This window comes from Cebus imitator, unplaced genomic scaffold (genome assembly GCF_001604975.1).
Source record: "Cebus imitator isolate Cc_AM_T3 unplaced genomic scaffold, Cebus_imitator-1.0 Scaffold607, whole genome shotgun sequence".
NCBI lineage: Eukaryota > Metazoa > Chordata > Mammalia > Primates > Cebidae > Cebus > Cebus imitator.
The window spans coordinates 276,398-293,525 of record NW_016107922.1 but is presented as its reverse complement, the minus strand read 5'-3'; the positions used below and the strand labels follow the sequence as shown (position 1 = coordinate 293,525).

Sequence of the window (17,128 nt, the reverse complement as noted above, 5' to 3'; positions counted from 1 at the left end):
GTAAGGACAAAACAGTCAACACTAGTTTCCATTCAAAGAAAACAGTGAGGATGCAAGGTTATGCAAATGATATCACAATAGTGAATTCTAATAGAAAAGGCACCAGCAGTTTATTCAGAGTCTAAGGTCAACATTCACACCCCAGCACCCTGAGGGACCATAGCCCGACAGCCACAGCCCACTGTCCCCTGGTACTGAGGTGAAGGAACGCCACCTACTGTGGCCAGCCTGGCTCACAGCAGCTCTGAGTTCCCGGACAGTCGCGAGCACCTGGCTGAGGAAGGCATCCTCCTCCAAAGTAACACTTGGAAGAGGAGAGGAGAGAAGGCTCCATCCTATAGGGTGGCAGTTTCAACCCAAGGCACTGCACAACTTGCCAAGAGGAGACGCCCTGCAGGACTCTGCTGACAATGCTGGGGCCCCAGACCAGACAGTCCCCGAACGGAGCTTGGCACCTTGTGTTACGAATTCTCAACTCTAAAAACTGCACAGGCAAACACATGTGCTAGGATGCTTTACGCTTCACTGAAATGTTTCTATTTTGAGACGGAGTTTTGCTCTTATTGCCCAGGCTGGAGTGCAATAGCGCAATCTTGGCTCACTGCAACCTCCACCTCCCGGTTCAAGCGATTCTCCTGCCTCAGCCTCCAGAGTAGTGGGGATAACAGGCATGCACCACCATGCTTGGCTAATTTTCAGTAGAGACAGGGGTTTCACCATGTTGGTCAGGGTGGTTTCAAACTCTTGACCTCAGGTGATCCGCCCGCTTGGCCTCCCAAAGTGCTGGGATTACAGGCGTGAGGATCTGTGAGCTATTTATGTCCAAGAAAGTCTATTCCCTTACTGAGGGAAACTGAAGTTTGTACTAAGTCATTTAGTAATTTGTGAACATGAGATAAAAACAGGATTATCGCGAAAATCCTGTTTCATTTGGGTTTTTCACCATGAAAATGTATTCTCCATAACACACAGAACCACTTTCTGGTGCCATCTCTTGGCTCAGAAAAGAGCTTTTACACAGATCTGTCTCCCAGGTCTGTATATCCAACCACGCAATATGTATGGGCAACTTCAATATGCCAGGCGCTCAAATAAAAACAGTGATAAAGATACACTCTCTGATTTCAGAGAGAATGCGCTCCACTGGAGAAAAAGGCAACTGTTTCCAACTGCCTGCTGGTCCTCACATCCACCCTGGCATCCCAACGGCACACCGAGGTCACGACGTCCAAACGACTCAAACCTCTCAGCCCTCCCTCTGCCTTGCCTACACTGATGCAGCACCATCTACAACACCGACCTCCTGCCCCATGAGGCGATCAACTGCCCCTGCCCATCGAGTCTACCTCCTCACCATTCTCTCTCGCATAACCGACAACGGTAATGACCGTCCACTGTGGGCCCGGCACTCATGATCACAATGTGAGGGACACACTGCTGCCTTCATTTCACAGACAAGGAAGTTCAGAGCTGTTCAATCACCTCTTCAAGGCTGCACCACTCACTAACGGCAAAGCTTGGCCTGGAACCCAGCTGCACCTTACCCAAAGTCTGAGGTCTTCTCCGCTACCTCCTCCCTTCTTCACCCCCAGCATCAGGGCCAGATCTGGGCCTTCGCCACCTTCGGCCTGACGATGGCGATGTCTTTCCACCTGGTCTCCCTGCCTCTGGCACTTCCCTCCTCCATCCCCTCTCCTGTGTGGCTGACCAGGTGTGCTCACGTCATTCTCTTTCAGAAAAGTCTTCAGGGCCTTTAATACATACAAAATCTGGAGTGACCTTCACCTGTCACTGAATCCGGGCAGTGCTGCAGAACCCAGCTGAAATGCCACCACCTCTTCCATAAAGTCTTCTATCAAAACAGCTCTCACACTCTCTCCGTCTCTCCCCTTTGCCCAGCATCTGCATCTGGTTTCTATGCTCTCATAACATCTCAGGCCAAGGTAATTCTCTGTGGTGGGGACCTGTCTTATGCATTGCAGGATGTTTAGCAACGTCCCTGGCTAGGGGTCGGTAGTACCCACTCCCAATCATGATAATCAAAAATGTTCCCAGACACTAACAAGAAACCCCTGGAGGGCAAAATCACCCCTGGTTGAGAGCCTCTGCCTGAGACCACACTCTACGGATCGGTGAATGAGTACAGGCCTCTCTGAAGGGTCTGCTGCATTTTAAAAAGCCACTGCCAGAACTCACCATTGCGAGTCAACTTGGGGGTAGTTCCGGAATTCACCAGGCTCTCCATTTCCAGGTGAATATCTTTTGTTTCGCCAGTATCATACAAATGGCGTACCTGGCAGAAATTTACAAAGTCAAACAGAAAGAAAACCAAATATCAAGTAACAAATTCCTACCTAGGAGCAGAATGGCTGAAAGGACAGACTGGGATACAAGCTTGGGCAAAGTTCAGACTGAAGTTATGATGATGACCTTTAAATCCTTTATAAAATAAGGTGGGGTTAGAGAAATACACATACATATTAACTGTGGGATCTTGTGCTAAAAATTAGCTACACAGGGCTGGGTGCAGTGGCTCATGCCTATAATCCCCATACTTTGGGAGGCTGAGGCCAGTGGATTGCTTAAGGCCAGGAGTTCAAGATCAGTGTGGGAAACATAGGGAGACCTCGTCTCTACAAAATATTTAAAAACCAGCTGGGCATGGCAGTGCACGCCTCTAGTCCCCGCTGCATGGGAGGCTGAGGTGGAAGAATCACTTGAGCTCAGGAAGTCAAGGCTGCAGTGAGCCGAGATTGTGCCACCGCACCCCAGAGAGCCTGGGCAACAAAGTAAGACCTTATCTCAAAAAAGAAAAAAAAATTAGTTACTTGGCCATGGAGGTCCCTCTAAGAGTCTCAGCTGAACTATTAATGCTGCCTCTTAACAGAAGGCCCAAAGATATAAACTTCAAGTAGAAGGTGACTAGAAAATTACACTGAAGGCTGGGCGCGGTGGCTCATGCCTGTAATCCCAGCACTCTGGGAAGCCAACGTGGGCAGATCACAAGGTTAGGAGTTCAAGACCAGCCTGGACAATATAGTGAAATCCTGTCTCTAGTAAAAATACAAAAAATTAGCCGGGCATGGTGGCACATGCCTGTAATCCCAGCTACTCGGGAGGTTGAGACAGAGGTTGCAGTGAGCTGAGATCACACCACTGCACTGCAGCCAGGGCAACAGAGCAAGACTCCATCTCAAAAAAAATACTAGAAGAAGTTCTTTCAAGTGAACATTATCTCTTTTGCCTTCACAATGATCCTATGAGTAGCAGGAATTATTCTTCCTGTTTTTCAGGTAAAGAAATTGAGGTTCAGAGAAAGCAAGTCACAGGTGATCAGAAGCTCCCTCTCCTCACTGCGGGGCAAGTGCTCTTCCCTACAGTAAGAATCTGAATTAGGAAACATGGCATAAAACCCTGGGCCCACCATTTCTATCACGTTTGCTTTTCTGTAAGTCTTTCAACAACTCTATGCCCTAGCTCTCAATCTGTTGATGGAAAATAATATCTACTTCTACCAATTCAGAGAGACATCTATCCAAATTACTAAAAAAGTATTCTTGTATGTGTGGTATTGATAGCTGCATGCATTTCAACAGATCAGAGTTCTGATCAGTTCTGCAGATGGGCCCAGATGTAAAGGCTGACAAGAAGGGTCTCACCTGGCTTGGCCGGAGGAAGTTGATGTTGATATTGGGATACCGAGTGACTGGGTCGATACTATATTGGCTGAAGTTCTTACTCACATTTTCAGGGGTAGTCTGAGGCAGCAACCTATAAATACTCTCCCTGCAGTAACACAACAATACACTCAGAGCTGTGACCAGCACCGTGAAAATCTCCCTCTCTTTTCCTGGTGGTTCTGACAGCCCAGTAGTCACCTGACATGCCCGACAAATCCTCATCCTTGACCAGTCTTCTCGAGCCCCACATCAGCCCCCACTTCCCAGACCCACTCCCAGTGATTCCACGAGTACCGACGGGGTAGGAGCCCAGGAGAGCCAGCAGGCCCGACACCATGAGCGTTCACGGACACCGCCTCCAACGCAAAAGGCCACACATTCACTCTTTTATTTTTCCAAGCATACTGATATTTACTTCAATTAAAAAATCAAGACAGAAATGAACTGTCACCATATTTAGCCAGAATGCCTTAATAACAGACAGAATAAAATGATATCAACTCCCAATTTCATCCAGGCAATCCTGTCTCTCTGATTCTTCTGGTCAAGGTATTAGTTCTTTATCAGAAAGCAAATCCTAGGGTTTTTATTACATTTGCAAAAATCTGCTTCGAAATATCCCATTTAGGGGTTTGAGAAACAATTTATAAGCAGTTTGGCATTTTCTTCTGACTTCAAAGCTACTTTTAAATTCTTCTCTCTCAATAAGAAATTTAACTTCAAAGGAGTAAGAAAAGACTTACTCCAGGGGACCCATCTTTAGGTTTCTACGATTTTATGAAATCCATCTTGCCTTTTCTCTTTTCAACATGAAAACATCTTTAATTAAGAAAGCAGAGAGGAGAAGGAAGAATGTGCACTCTGCCTAAAGCGTAAACCCTCCTTCCTCAGTTTTCTCCTGAAAGGAACCCTGGGTTGCTTCCCATTACCTCTCTGCCAGCACTTCCAAAGGGCTTCTTCCTAGAGACCAACTTCGGACCATCCAGGCAGAGTCCATAGCAGCTAGAAAGCCCCGGGCTATTCCTGTTCCCATGGGCCAGAAAGGCTATAAATAAGACATAAAACAAAGAATTAAAAAAGAAAACACATTTCAAAACAGGAAAAATAAACTAAGGAACAAAGAGTTTGCTGTCAACAGTAGTATCTGGCAACTGTTCCAATAACAAACTGCTCTGCTTCCCAGACTGGTAGGGAGCCAGTCAAAAAAGCTGCAGAATTCCCATTCATACTTCATAGGCCTGGGCTCCCAGAAGCCTGTAGCCCTCCCACCTTCCTGGTGTGACTCCTGCAGGGAGTTCACCTGTGCTGTACAATGCTGCAGTCGCTCATTCCAAGACCCACGATGCCCAGGTTCACTCCTAATTATTCCTGCCCCCCACCACAGAAGGCTGCCATGCTTCACACTCACCTCTAGGAGGCTGTCCCCAACCAGAGCCACTAGTAACTGGTGTCCGTTCTGCTCCCGGACCAAGGCAGCATTCTCGGAGGCATACATACAAGTGAAGTCAAACATGGCCACGTCGGGCTGCCCGTAGTGATTGATGGCAAAATCCAGAGAGGGCAGCTGCTGCTGGGTGGAGAAGTCTGCCGCCTCCCTGGCATAGCTGAGCAGAGCCTCCTGGTCCACGTTCTCCCGGGAAAGCAGGAGCTCTGTGTCAGCGTAGTCCTGTCTCCAGAGAAAGACGGTAAGGAGGGAGACACCCTGGCACTCAGCCAGACCATGCTTCTGGGGTCACAGCTTCTCCTTCTCCCTAGTGACTCTACATTCTACAACCAAAGCTTTTATACCATTAAAAGGCAGGGGGTGGTGGGGTGCAGCCAGGCACAACGGCTCACACCTGTCACCCCAGCACTTTGGGAGGCTGAGGCAGGTAGATCACTTGAGGACAGGAGTTTGAGAACAGCCTGGCCAACATGGTAAAACCCCATCTTTACTAAAAACATAAAAATTAGCCAGGTATGGTGGCATGTGCCTGTAATCCCAGCTACTCAGGAAGCTGAGGCAAGAGAATTGCTTGAGGCGAGCAGGCGGAGACTGTGCCACTGGACTCCAGCCTAGGTGACAAAGTGAGACTTTGTCTCAAAAAAAAAGAGGAACCCCTCTTTTTTTGGGGGGGTGGATTATTCCCAAATAACATAGGCCTTGCTATCTAAACACACAGCCGTGGCTTTTCCATTTGCTTGGAGCAGTAACTACTCCTTTGATCTTATCCAATCTGCCTCAGGGTTGTTGAATGTCACATAAGTTACCTGACAGTACTTTGTGAGCTGAAAGGGCATTTTATAGGTTTTTTTTAAATTTTTATCAGCAATCATTATCTTCTGGGTAGTAAATGGCTTTTGTCAAATGGGACCACATGAAACACTCAGCCTTGCATAACACCTGAAGGAAGAACCCAAAAATGCTTGAGTGCCAAATAGACAGGGAGGTGGGAGCAATAGTAGTCCAGGAGGCTGGGAAGGAATACATTGAAAATGGAACAGGGGTTTTCAAAATAGTACATAAGACTCTGAAAGCCTCCACAGAAACCCACAAACAAAGAAGAACAAAGGACCGAAAAGCTCCTTTTCTGTTTTGGAGGTTCCCGGCACAGAGTCAAGCCTTGACTCTCTGAAAGTGGGGCCTATGGTTTCTAAGTGGCCCTGATGGTCCTTTCAGCTGGCACTACAAGATGGTAAAGCCAAACACAAACACTCAGGTTGGTCCTAGAAATACTGTTTGTTCAACACTGAGAAAGCAGCCACATGGGTCTAGTGTTTAACAGCACACACTGGAGGTATGGCCCCTGCCCTCTAGGAAAAGTAAACCAGGTCTTGCATTCTAGACTGCTCCTATCTAATGCTGACTGATAACCACAGCTCGGACTAGATGGCAGATTCAGGTCTTCACCTAGTCCCATGGCATGTGAACTGCTTCAATGGCTATTTCTTACTGCCAGCAATGTGATGCTGACGTAGTTCCAGATAACCAGCAAAGCAGTTTTAGAAAGCATCTAACCAAATACGTCTTGCTTATGCTTTTGGGAGAGCAGACTGTATGAACGGCTTTGTTCTGTTTCTCCCTGAAGGCACGCAGGATGGCTGTGTGGAGAAACACATGGGAGATTCCCGGGTACAAAGTGGGGGGCTCTGTGCTGCAGGCACATGCTCGGCAGCTCACTCCTCTCTCCACTGTCGGATAAGGTAGTGTTGTAGCTCAGACTAAAGTGACTGCATTCGTATCACCCTGCAAGGACAAAGGACTCCCTGAGATTCAACTGTGAGTCTCTTGTGGGAACTGCACAGGCCTGAATCAGCACAACTAGTGCCTCCGCTTCCGTTCCTCTCATCGCATGGGGACAGGGATCCTCATGTTGAGACCAGTGAGACCAAGTAAGACATAAAAAACTCTCCTTCAGTGACCATCCACCCAGTGGTTTTCTGACTTCACATTTCAAACCATTATTTCAGGGCATGCCATGCAGTCACCTAGAAACAGGATGAGCTGGACCTGGCTAGGATGGATGCTCAGACCTGTTCTGTGGTCATAAGGAGGCCTAAGTGTAGCCTGATCCTGTCAGTACTGCCTGGACCTCTGAAAACTGTATCTGCAGTGACACCAGAACCCTCACCAGGCTCCCATAAACACCAATTATTGCTTCTCAGTCATGCTCCCTTTCCTCTACCACTCCCCCTTCCAAAAGATAACTCTCTAACCAACCAATAATCAGTCATATATGGAATTCACAATAACCAGAAACCAAATCACCTAAAACCGAACTGAATATTTATGTTGAAACGCTGTCTGAAACTTGCTTTGCAAGGATCCAACGGTGACGGAGGAGTGCACTGGAATATTACTCACAGAACACTGGCCATGTGTGGAGAACAGTTAAAGCTGGACAGTGGGCACGTGAGGGTTCATCACACTACTCTCCCCCCATTTTTATTTACATTTGAAATTAGCTATAATAAGAGTTGTTGGCGCTAAACTGGAAAACATCAAGGGTTACCAGAAGATGCATCCAGTGCTCATTTTCATTCCCTTGCAGGAAAAACCCATCAGACAATCAGTTCTTTCTCTTGGTGATATTAACCACTTCAACAAGAAAGAGTTTTGAAGGAAATCCGTGGCTTACATGCAGTATCACTCCTTTGTCCAGTAAACTCTGCTTTTTGGCTGTCATAACAAAATAGTGTGTGTCGTCTTTGTAGTAAACGATGTTCTCCAAGTCAATACCTGGGGCCAGAAGACAAACGTGTGCATGTAAGAGTTTGCTGAGATGAAGGTGCATCAGGGCAGCCTGAAAGGGCAGATAAGAGCCATGAGAATCCAGGCAGGGAAAGGTGTCTAAGCCCAGACTCTCACTTCCTGCATCATCAGTTCATGGAAACACAGGGAGCTTTGTTTCTCTGTGTTCACTCAACACCCCAAATGATCCTAAAAACAATGACTGATAGTAAACAGAACTGTAGGGATGGGGGAAAAAAAAAAAAAAAAAAAAAAAAGAAAAAAAAAAAAATTTGTAGAGACAGGAGTCTCCCTGTAAAAAAAAAAAAAAAAAAAAAAAAAAAGAGGCTGACCTCTAAACAGGGTTTGGGTTAAGTATCGGGTTAAGCCTCTCGGGACAGTCATCGAGGAAGCTGCAGGAATCTCCTAAGTTCTTAAGAACAGGATAGACAACTTGATGCCTGGAAGCAGAGTGAACTACTGACTTTCTAATTCAATTATCTAAAAAACAGATGTAATGGAAAGAAATCTAGAAAACAAGAGAATGAAGTTCTAGAAAACAAGAGAATGGCATATTTAGCAAAATATCTAAGTTGAGTGATTCAAAACCTATCATACAACAATCTCACTGCTGTATGACACACGGTTTGCCTTCAAGCCTGAGATGGAACTCAGGAAGAAGCCTACATACTTGAAGGCCTAAAGTCAGCTTCCCAACCAAACCAGGGAGCCACTGGCCAGCGGCTACACCCAACACCACGACTCAGCGTCACAACACAGGGCAGGCACTGAGAGGCAGAACGAACGCTTTAAAACAAATAAAAACAAAACCCAGGCTGGGTGCAGTGGCTCATGCCTGTAATCCCAGCACTTTGGGAGGCTGAGGTGAGTAGAGCCAGGAGTCTGGGAGCAGCCTGGGCAACATGGTGAAACTGTCTCTACAAAAAATACTAAAAATCAGAAGCGCATGGTGGCTTCCACCTATAGTCCCAGCTACTCAGGAGGCTGAGATGAGAGGATCGCTTGAGCCCAGGAGTTCGAGGCTGCAGTGAGCCGAGATCGTGCCACTGAACTCCAGCCTGCAACAGAGTGAGGCCCTGTCTCAAACAATAAACAAAACCCAGAGCAGCCCAGTCACTGTAGGGAGGTTAAGAATACAAGAGGAGGAAACACGTTCTGCAGGAAGCATGACGCCAGGAACAAGGGACAGGAGTGAAGACAGCGGAGGGGCAGACAGTGCAAGAGTGACACCCACGGCCACCCGCCCCACCAAACCCCCAAGAAAAAGTCACCAGGGCTATTTAAACCTTTATCCTAGGGCTCTGGAGACATCAACACAAACCTGTGGCTTCCCTCAGTTCCTGGAAGAATTTCTGGTTGAATATAAAAGCCACACCGCTGATTTCTTCCACTTTGGCCTCTGCTGTTGTATTTCGGTTGATAAAATTTGCTGTGATGGCGATGGCCAGTTTGCCACGGAATTCTTTCCGACGAAACCCTGGAGGGAAAGAAATTTTCAGAGGTGATAATCGTTGGCTAGAGAAGCAAGATCGCTTCAAATCAAAGTGGAGGTGCTGATAAAGACATCAGGGAAAGTCAGGGATGAGAACTGATAATAAAGTTAGGGCAGCTCTTCTGCAGATGAAAATAAGGTATTTACTGACCTAGGAATATGAAATTTCAGGAAAGAAGTCAAATTCTCCATTAACAAACCACTAACAAACAATTTGAAATCTGATTGACCAGAATATTAGTCAGTACTAGGGATTCCTCTTTAAAAAAAGGGGTGTGTTTGCGCGGGTGTGCACGTGCGCGCGTGTGTGTGTGTGTGTGTGTGTGTGTAGCACCTGCTTCTTAATATGTAGATTAAGCCCCACAAATGCCAACCACTCAAAGTATGGCTCGTCTCCTCGTGCCCCAGCAGGAGTGCCCTGCAAGCAGCAGCCCGGGCCAGGTGAGGTGGCTCATGCCTGTGATCTTAACACTTTGAGAGACCAAGGCAAGCAGACTGCTTCAGCCAAGGAGCTCGAGACCAGCCTAGGCAGCATGGAGAAAGCCCAATCTCTACAAAAAATACAAAAATTAGCTGGGTATGGTGGCATGTGCCTGTAGTCCCAGCCACTCAGGAGGCTACGGTGAGAGGATCGCTTGAGCCCAGGGAGATCGAGGCTGCAGTGAGCATCATCATGCCACTGTGCTCCAGCCTGGACGACAGAATGAGACCCTTCTCAAAAATAAAATAAAATAAAAAAATATATAAAATAAAAATAAAATCAGCAGCCCAAGTGCTGGTGGGCTAGAGGAAGACGCGGCCTGCCATTCCATCAGGGTGGGAAGCACACATTCACACTCTCAAAAGAGTAGACGCTGGTCACACACAGTCGCACCCCAGGGGTAGGATAGCATCAGCTTTCCCTCCGCTATGAGCCAGGCAGAGGAGCACAGACCAATACCTTCCAAGGTGTTCCTCCGACCATCCCCACCGATGATCACTTCAAATTCATACTCAGACACAGGATGAGTTTTGGGGTGCACCAGTGCCCGCCAGCCTATCCCTGTGGACCAAAACCAAATAAATGGAGGTCACCACGCAGACCACATTCACAGTCAGGACTGTCTCTAGACACCTAGTCACGTGGACTGCACAAAACCCTGGGTCAAAAAGACTACATGTAGAAACAGTGGGGACAGAGGCCGGGCGTGGAGGCTCATGCCTGTAATCTTAGCACTTTGGGAGGCAGAAGCTGGCGGATTGCTTGATGCCAGGAATTACGAGGGACCAGCCTGGCCAGCATGGTGAAATTCTGTCTCTACTAAAAATACAAAAATTAGCCTGGCATGGTGAAACATGCCTGTAATCCCAGCTACTCTGGAGACCGAGGCAGGAGAATTGCTCAGAGGTCACAGTGAGCCGAGTTTGAGCCACTGCACTCCAGGCTGGGCGGCAGAATGAGACTCTCATCTAAAAAAGAAAAAGCAGTGGGGACGAAGGAACCACAGAAGGAAAGAGGCCTTGCAGAGAGCCTACGAGGCCCTTCCCACCACATGTGAGCCTGCGACCTCTAAGGCTGCAGACCCAGTCCCCAACAGCCCAGCCCGTGAGGGCCTTTGACTTGCTCCCCCAATCTTATCTTCCTCACCCATCAAAACCCTCTCACACCTTCCTCACTCCTCCAGTCTGACTTACGTTCATTCTCCTGGTCCTCAGGAGGCTGGATAAGTCCTTGGAATTCCACATTGACGTGGATTTCAATGCCTAGGATCAAGGCTACTTTCAAAAGTATCAGTTGGAGCTGACGGATACCTGGGAGAATACAAAGATGGTGTTGGTGGGAACACACAGAGAAGGCGGTGCCCATCTGTGTCACAGCTCAGGCTCCCACCCTGCCACCTATGCACTCTTCATTCAGATTCCCAAAGCCCGCTGTGGCAGGAGACGTTTCCAAAGCCACACTCTGTAACTTCTTACTTCCTTTCTTAAAGGCAAATATAACCCAGTGGAAGAGAGGTTCTAGAGCAACACGCAGGCCACTCCCACCTCTTGGGTTCAGTGTTCTAAACAATCAAAAGCCTGGAGACAACATGGGATTGTAGCCAACAGAAGACTCCTTTCCATCTTCCCAATTCAGGGCCGCCATATTGGCAGCATATCCGGATCCTGCTGGATTAGGAGGCAGATGTGCACCTACAGGGTGCAGCCCACAGTCAGACGCAGAGCTGCTGCACGACCTCCCCGCCCGTGGGCATCTCTCTTTCAGCCCATTCCCTGGTTGATGAGCACACATTCTTATAAGGCAAGGAAAGGAAACTGCAATCTAACCTGATCCTCTTACCATTCCCCCGTAACTCCTGCTCTACAGCTGTGGAAACTGAGGCCAGAATGACTGACAACTTGCTCACTTTCACAGTGAGACCAAGTGATTTACTTGATGTCCATGAGCACCTGCAGGCACCAGACGTGGCAGGGACTAAAGGTACCGCGATAAAGATCTAGGCCCTGGTAAAAGACCCTTTCAACCCCAAGATAAATGGCAGAGAAATCCACTGAGTTAATGACCTCGGTCCTCTCTTAAGACCAAACTTCCCTGGCGCCTGTGTCTAATCTGCCAGGAGCAATGCAAATCTTCCTCAAGTCATCTTGTTCTCCCCAGTTTACCACAGCCACCACCCTTCTGAGTCCCACTCCCAAAGACTTGTTAAACTCTGCGTTAGCACAGAATTTTTGCAGACAACTGTGGGTTCCAAGGTGCTTTACAAACTATAGCCAACAGATGGGCAGCGCACTTCCTCTGCCAGTGGAATGTGGTCACTGCCAGCCAGCGTCTGATAAATTGGCACATCTGCTGCAAAGAGCAAAAGGTTCCATGACTGAATGTGTTTACAGGACACATCTGGGGAAGCTCAGAACAAAGGCTCCTTGATAAAGCTTTCCTGAACGCATTAATGATAATCAATAAAAAGCCTTCAGTTTCATAATGCACACTGTCTGTTCTCAATTGCTTTTCTGGTGGGCCACTTACAGTGAAACACCACTGATTGCATTAACTTGTATTTATACCCTGTAGGATCTCAGAAAAGCACAGGCCCAGGCTGAGCTTGGAGGTGACAAAAGTACAGCAAGAGCGTGCAGACTGCACCAGAACCACCTAACCAGAGGAGTGCCATTATTCCCTGCCAGGCCAGGCCAGGGCTCTGCTGCTTCCGCAAGGGTGGCTTCCCCCAGGACTGTGTCCCCACAGCACTTCGTTCTTTACAGTAGTGGAGCATGTATCAGGTCACAGCACAGATAGCCGCATGCCTAATTCTGCCCCTGCAAGAGGAACCACCAGAGGGTCCAGACTCAAACTGTCACTGTTTCCCCAGTGCCCATCTCACAAACTGCAAGAGCTCAGGAAGAGTCCAAGACCTAACTTAGAAATCCTCCAGCCAAACTCCACCTTTCACAGGTTAAACTCCACTCTTCCACACTCACAGTGAAGAGTCCTAAACTACAGGACAGCAGCATAGCAGGTGTCTTTACTTTAAGGTGAGTCCACTTACTACAAGAAAGACGGGAATGAGGTTAGAAGAAACTGGGTGGTGTTTGAATTCCTCAGCGAATCCACCTGTCTTTCCACTGAACAAGTGTGTGAGGGGTAGAGTGGAAGGCTCCAGGAGAGCTAGTTTTACTTACTGATGTGGTCGATGGCTCCTGCACAGAACTTGCCATAGAACTTCTTGGCACCCAGACCTCGAAGATCATGTATGGTGAATGGCCAGAGGTGTAGGACGTTGTTGCGGGAGAAGGCGTCTCGTTTCTCAATAACCACCACCTTGGCCCCCAGTAAGGATAAGTCGATGGCTGTGCGGAGACCACAGGGGCCAGCCCCAATGATGAGACACTGAAAAACACAGCTGCTTTCAGGGCAGGCGGCACTTTCAAGAAACAATTCTACAGAAGCCTCATGATTGTATAATCATCGCTCCCTAAAGCCCCCAAAATAGGGCTATTCTGCCCACTCCCAAGAAACCTTCGCACCTGCACAGGTCACAGCAGAGCACCTGCCACGGCTTAAGAGAAGAGCTAATGATCATGGTGGAGAAGACAGAACCGTCAGTGCTGGAGACAAGCCTGGCAAGGCCCTTGGCCCAATGGCTGGAAGGCCCTTGATCTGCAGCATATTTAACTGGCATCATCTCAACAAATGGTATGAAAATCACATACAATCTTACATCAACAGGAGAGGACCTTTTGGAAGGTTTCTAGATCAAGCAGATTTCTGTCCAAAGAGATACAGAGTACTACATACACAAGCCAGGCAATCTCAAGCCTCCTGGAATGAGTCTACCACAAATGTGATTCCCAGAAAGCAATTTTCAAGAGCCGAAGTTTTAGGTGCTGAAAAGAGTTCCAAAATCCCCCTGTCCAGACTGAAAGTCCAGGGACATGATCTCGAAAATCCACACTCCAGAGAAGTACTCAGCGGGAGACCGGACACATATCTTAAACAGTTTGCTGTGTGTGTGCAGAGGGAGGATGTGCAATGCTTTCGGCTTTGTTTTGTTTTGTTTTTAGTAGAGTCCAGTACTCACGAAAGTCATGCCTTCACAGTTCTTGAATTTTGCTGATGATTATCTACCCAAATGCAAATCCACTGGGGGTGGGGCTCTAGGTATCCCCTGTTGCACAAATTAAAGCTCGTGAAAGAACATAACATAGCCACGAAGTCATCTGCAAATTTGTGTTCTTGCTAGCTTGTTCCAAACTTCTCACATTAGGTGTTTTTCTAAGGAGGGAAGCAGGAAATGTATCTCCACATCAGCTTCCTCGCACCTACCCTGGCAAAGGCAAGTGCGTAACTCAGGTCTTTGCCTAGGCCTACCTGCTTCGTGGAAACCCTATTTCTCCACATGGTAAAGAAAGCAACAGAAATACTTTGGTTCACAAAGTCCTTGCTTATGAATCAAACAGACCTTTGGAACATGGATGGGAAGAGGTCTGAAGCTTGTGGCAAATCCTAAGTTGGCAAATACCAGCTACTGAGTACGGAATGATAAGTTTGGAAAGATAACATGCCAAGAACCCCAAAGCTGTGTTCGGACAGGATACCAGCAGGGCTTGGCTATGCCCCTGCTCAGTGACCTGCATCCTCCAAAACACGTAAGCTCAAAAGAGAGCTTCAGCAAAATAAAAAGTTCCTGTGCCACTTGACTTTGGTCATTCTTAAATACTTGAAACTTTGAATGTTCAATACGTAAATACATGAAATACACTTAGAACAGGGTCTGGGCCACGGGAGTCAAACAAGAAGAGGTAAGAGATCCACAAAGTTTCAACAGGGTGGAAGCCTGACTTCCTATGCTAGTTGTTGCTAGACTCTGCCTGGTTCTCACTCAGCCTACCTCTAACTCAATCCTCCTCTTCAGCACCTGGGTGAATCCTCACCAGTGACCCCAGGGCCCAATAGGAGCCGAAGCTTACCTTGGTGTTAGTGCATGCTTTTCCCTTTTTGTAGTCTTTGTGACTGCCCCGTTTGTCCAACTTTGCCCAGAGGGCTTTGGCTTTCCAGTAGTTAAGCTTGGACTTGAGCTTGTGATAGAAGGAGCGGTAGTCCTTTGGCTTCAGTTCCAGATGGTCACAGAGCTCCTGGAAGGCCTTAAGGGTTCCCTTACAAGTGGTGGCCTGGACAAACCGGTCAAAGAGGACATGAGCTGGGTTCATGGTCTCATGCTTCCTCTCCTCCATGCTGCCCCACTCTCAGCACTCCCCACAGCGGGCAGTGGGATGGCTGTGGGTCCACCTGACACTGTCACGTTAATCTGACAAAAAGAAAGAAAAAAGATGATCAGCATTTTTTTGTCTACAAACATTCTCCAGGAGACATACTCCTCTTCCAAGCAGAGTTCCCAAGTGTCGCAGTCATCCATCCACAAGTGTGGACTGCACACCTGCAATCCTCCAGGCACTACGAGACACTGGGGCTGGAAAGGTGAGTAGGATGGTTCTTGCTCTCAGGGATCTGACAGTCTAGGAGACAAGGCAGCCACAGGCACAGAATGTCCTGATGAACTGTACCAAGTGCCACTTCAGAGGGAGACACGAGGGATTTGGGAAACGGAGGGAGACACGAGGGATTTGGGAAACAGAGAAAGAAGATCTAAGTCGCTACTGGCAGTGAGTGGAGGTACCCACTGAAGTTGAGTCTCTGAATGGTGGGAGCTGAGTCTCTCAGCATAAATGTTAGCCAGGCAGGGAAGAGGTACAGGACATGGGAAAGTGACATAGGCAGTCTTGAGTGACTCGTACGGATCAAAGAGGCAAGGATGACTCCCAGGTTTCCAGCTTAGGCCCCGGATTAAACGGAGACATCAGGCCAATGGATTAAAAATAGAAGCACTCCTCGGTGCCGGTGGAGCAGCGAGCCCCGTTCCCCACCTGTGCGTGTGAACTCCGAGTGGAGGTGCTCAGTGGGCAGTCGGGCATGAATGTGAAGTTCAGGGAGACCCAGATTTGGGAGTCACCGGCACACGGGCAGTAGCTAAGCCTACAAAAGCAGGAAGATCACACAAGGGGAGTGCATGGGGAGAGGCGCCACAGGCTCTGGAGGTGGTCCAGGAGGCCCTGCCTTCAAGAGGCTGGCAGAGAACGACAAGCCCTCTCAAAAGTTGAGGAACAGTAGGGAGAGGTCTGAAGAGAACCAACCAGCAGCGTCACAGAAGTCTAAGGAGCAGAAAGTTCAGGAGTGTCCAAGTCAGCAGGGATGAAAAGAACTGAAGTCCTGCCATCGCGTAAGGTACAGGGTGGGGAGACTTTGTAGTCATTCCATTTTCACCCAGAATCAAACTGCACAGCAGTAAGGACGGTATCTATGCTTTCCACCTATGGAAACGTCTGCACACCTGCCTCCAGTGAGTCTGCTGGACAGAGGCTGGGAGGTGGGGGACGGTGTTGCGTGCACTGCTGCACCCACGGGCTCCTGTGAGTCTGCAGAATCGTTTTTACACCCCATCTGATGAATCCTTACCACTGGAACAGTATCAGGAGGTAGGAGGCAAAAGGACAAAGGACAAAACTAGAGAGCACAGAGTGGGTCAGGGTGACGAGAAGAGTGTGGCCACAGGGCTGAGCCCACACGACAGACCCCCACTGCACGACCCCACTGCACAACCCTGGGTAGGCCTGCCGCACAAACCCTCGGTTTGCCTGTGTGAGAGACAAGAAGGCAGAGGCTGCAGTGAGCTGAGATCATATCACTGCACTCCAGCCTGGGCGACAGAGTGAGACCCTGTCTCAAAACTAAACAACAAAAAAACCCACTGCACTGTTAACATACATAGCTTCTCCCAGTAACCACATGGCTAAGAGTCCAGCAAGAAATGGAGTTAACAGGAATTTAACATTCAGTTTCCCAGAAAAATAAAGGTTTTATTCCAGGTAGCAGCAAGAGAAACACTTTACAGATCCTAAAAAGAACCTACTGTTTTTCTTACAAGCCAGAGCTTACCTTAGAAATGTTACAAAGTTGGCCGGGTGCGGTGGCTCACGCCTGTAATCCCAGCACTTTGGGAGGCCGAGGCGGGTGGATCACGAGGTTAAGAGATCGAGACCATCCTGGTCAACATGGAGAAACCCCGTCTCCACTAAAAATACAAAAAAATTAGCTGGGCGTGGTGGCGCGTGCCTGTAATCCCAGCTACTCGGGAGGCTGAGGCAGAAGAATAGCCTGAACCCAGGAGGCGGAGGTTGCGGTGAGCCGAG

At 48.3% G+C, this 17,128-nt stretch overlaps 1 protein-coding gene across 21 annotated transcripts in view; it reads right to left on the bottom strand.

Annotated features, from left to right (window-relative positions):
• The window catches only part of MICAL3 (microtubule associated monooxygenase, calponin and LIM domain containing 3), a 242,752-nt gene that overhangs the window by 107,630 nt on the left and 117,994 nt on the right, over positions 1–17,128 (bottom strand). For 20 of the 21 annotated variants that reach the window (XM_037734341.1, XM_037734339.1, XM_037734346.1 and 17 more), the window contains exons 2-11: positions 14,852–15,189; positions 13,064–13,271; positions 11,078–11,194; positions 10,344–10,445; positions 9,233–9,388; positions 7,799–7,899; positions 5,089–5,346; positions 4,610–4,725; positions 3,660–3,786; positions 2,197–2,293 (exon numbers count right to left, since the gene is read on the bottom strand). In XM_037734341.1, coding sequence (XP_037590269.1) covers positions 2,197–2,293; positions 3,660–3,786; positions 4,610–4,725; positions 5,089–5,346; positions 7,799–7,899; positions 9,233–9,388; positions 10,344–10,445; positions 11,078–11,194; positions 13,064–13,271; positions 14,852–15,115 — 1,546 coding nt within the window. In that variant the 5' untranslated portion in view covers positions 15,116–15,189. The remainder of the gene's footprint in view (positions 1–2,196; positions 2,294–3,659; positions 3,787–4,609; positions 4,726–5,088; positions 5,347–7,798; positions 7,900–9,232; positions 9,389–10,343; positions 10,446–11,077; positions 11,195–13,063; positions 13,272–14,851; positions 15,190–17,128) is intronic. The other variant, XM_037734349.1, reaches the window with a different exon arrangement.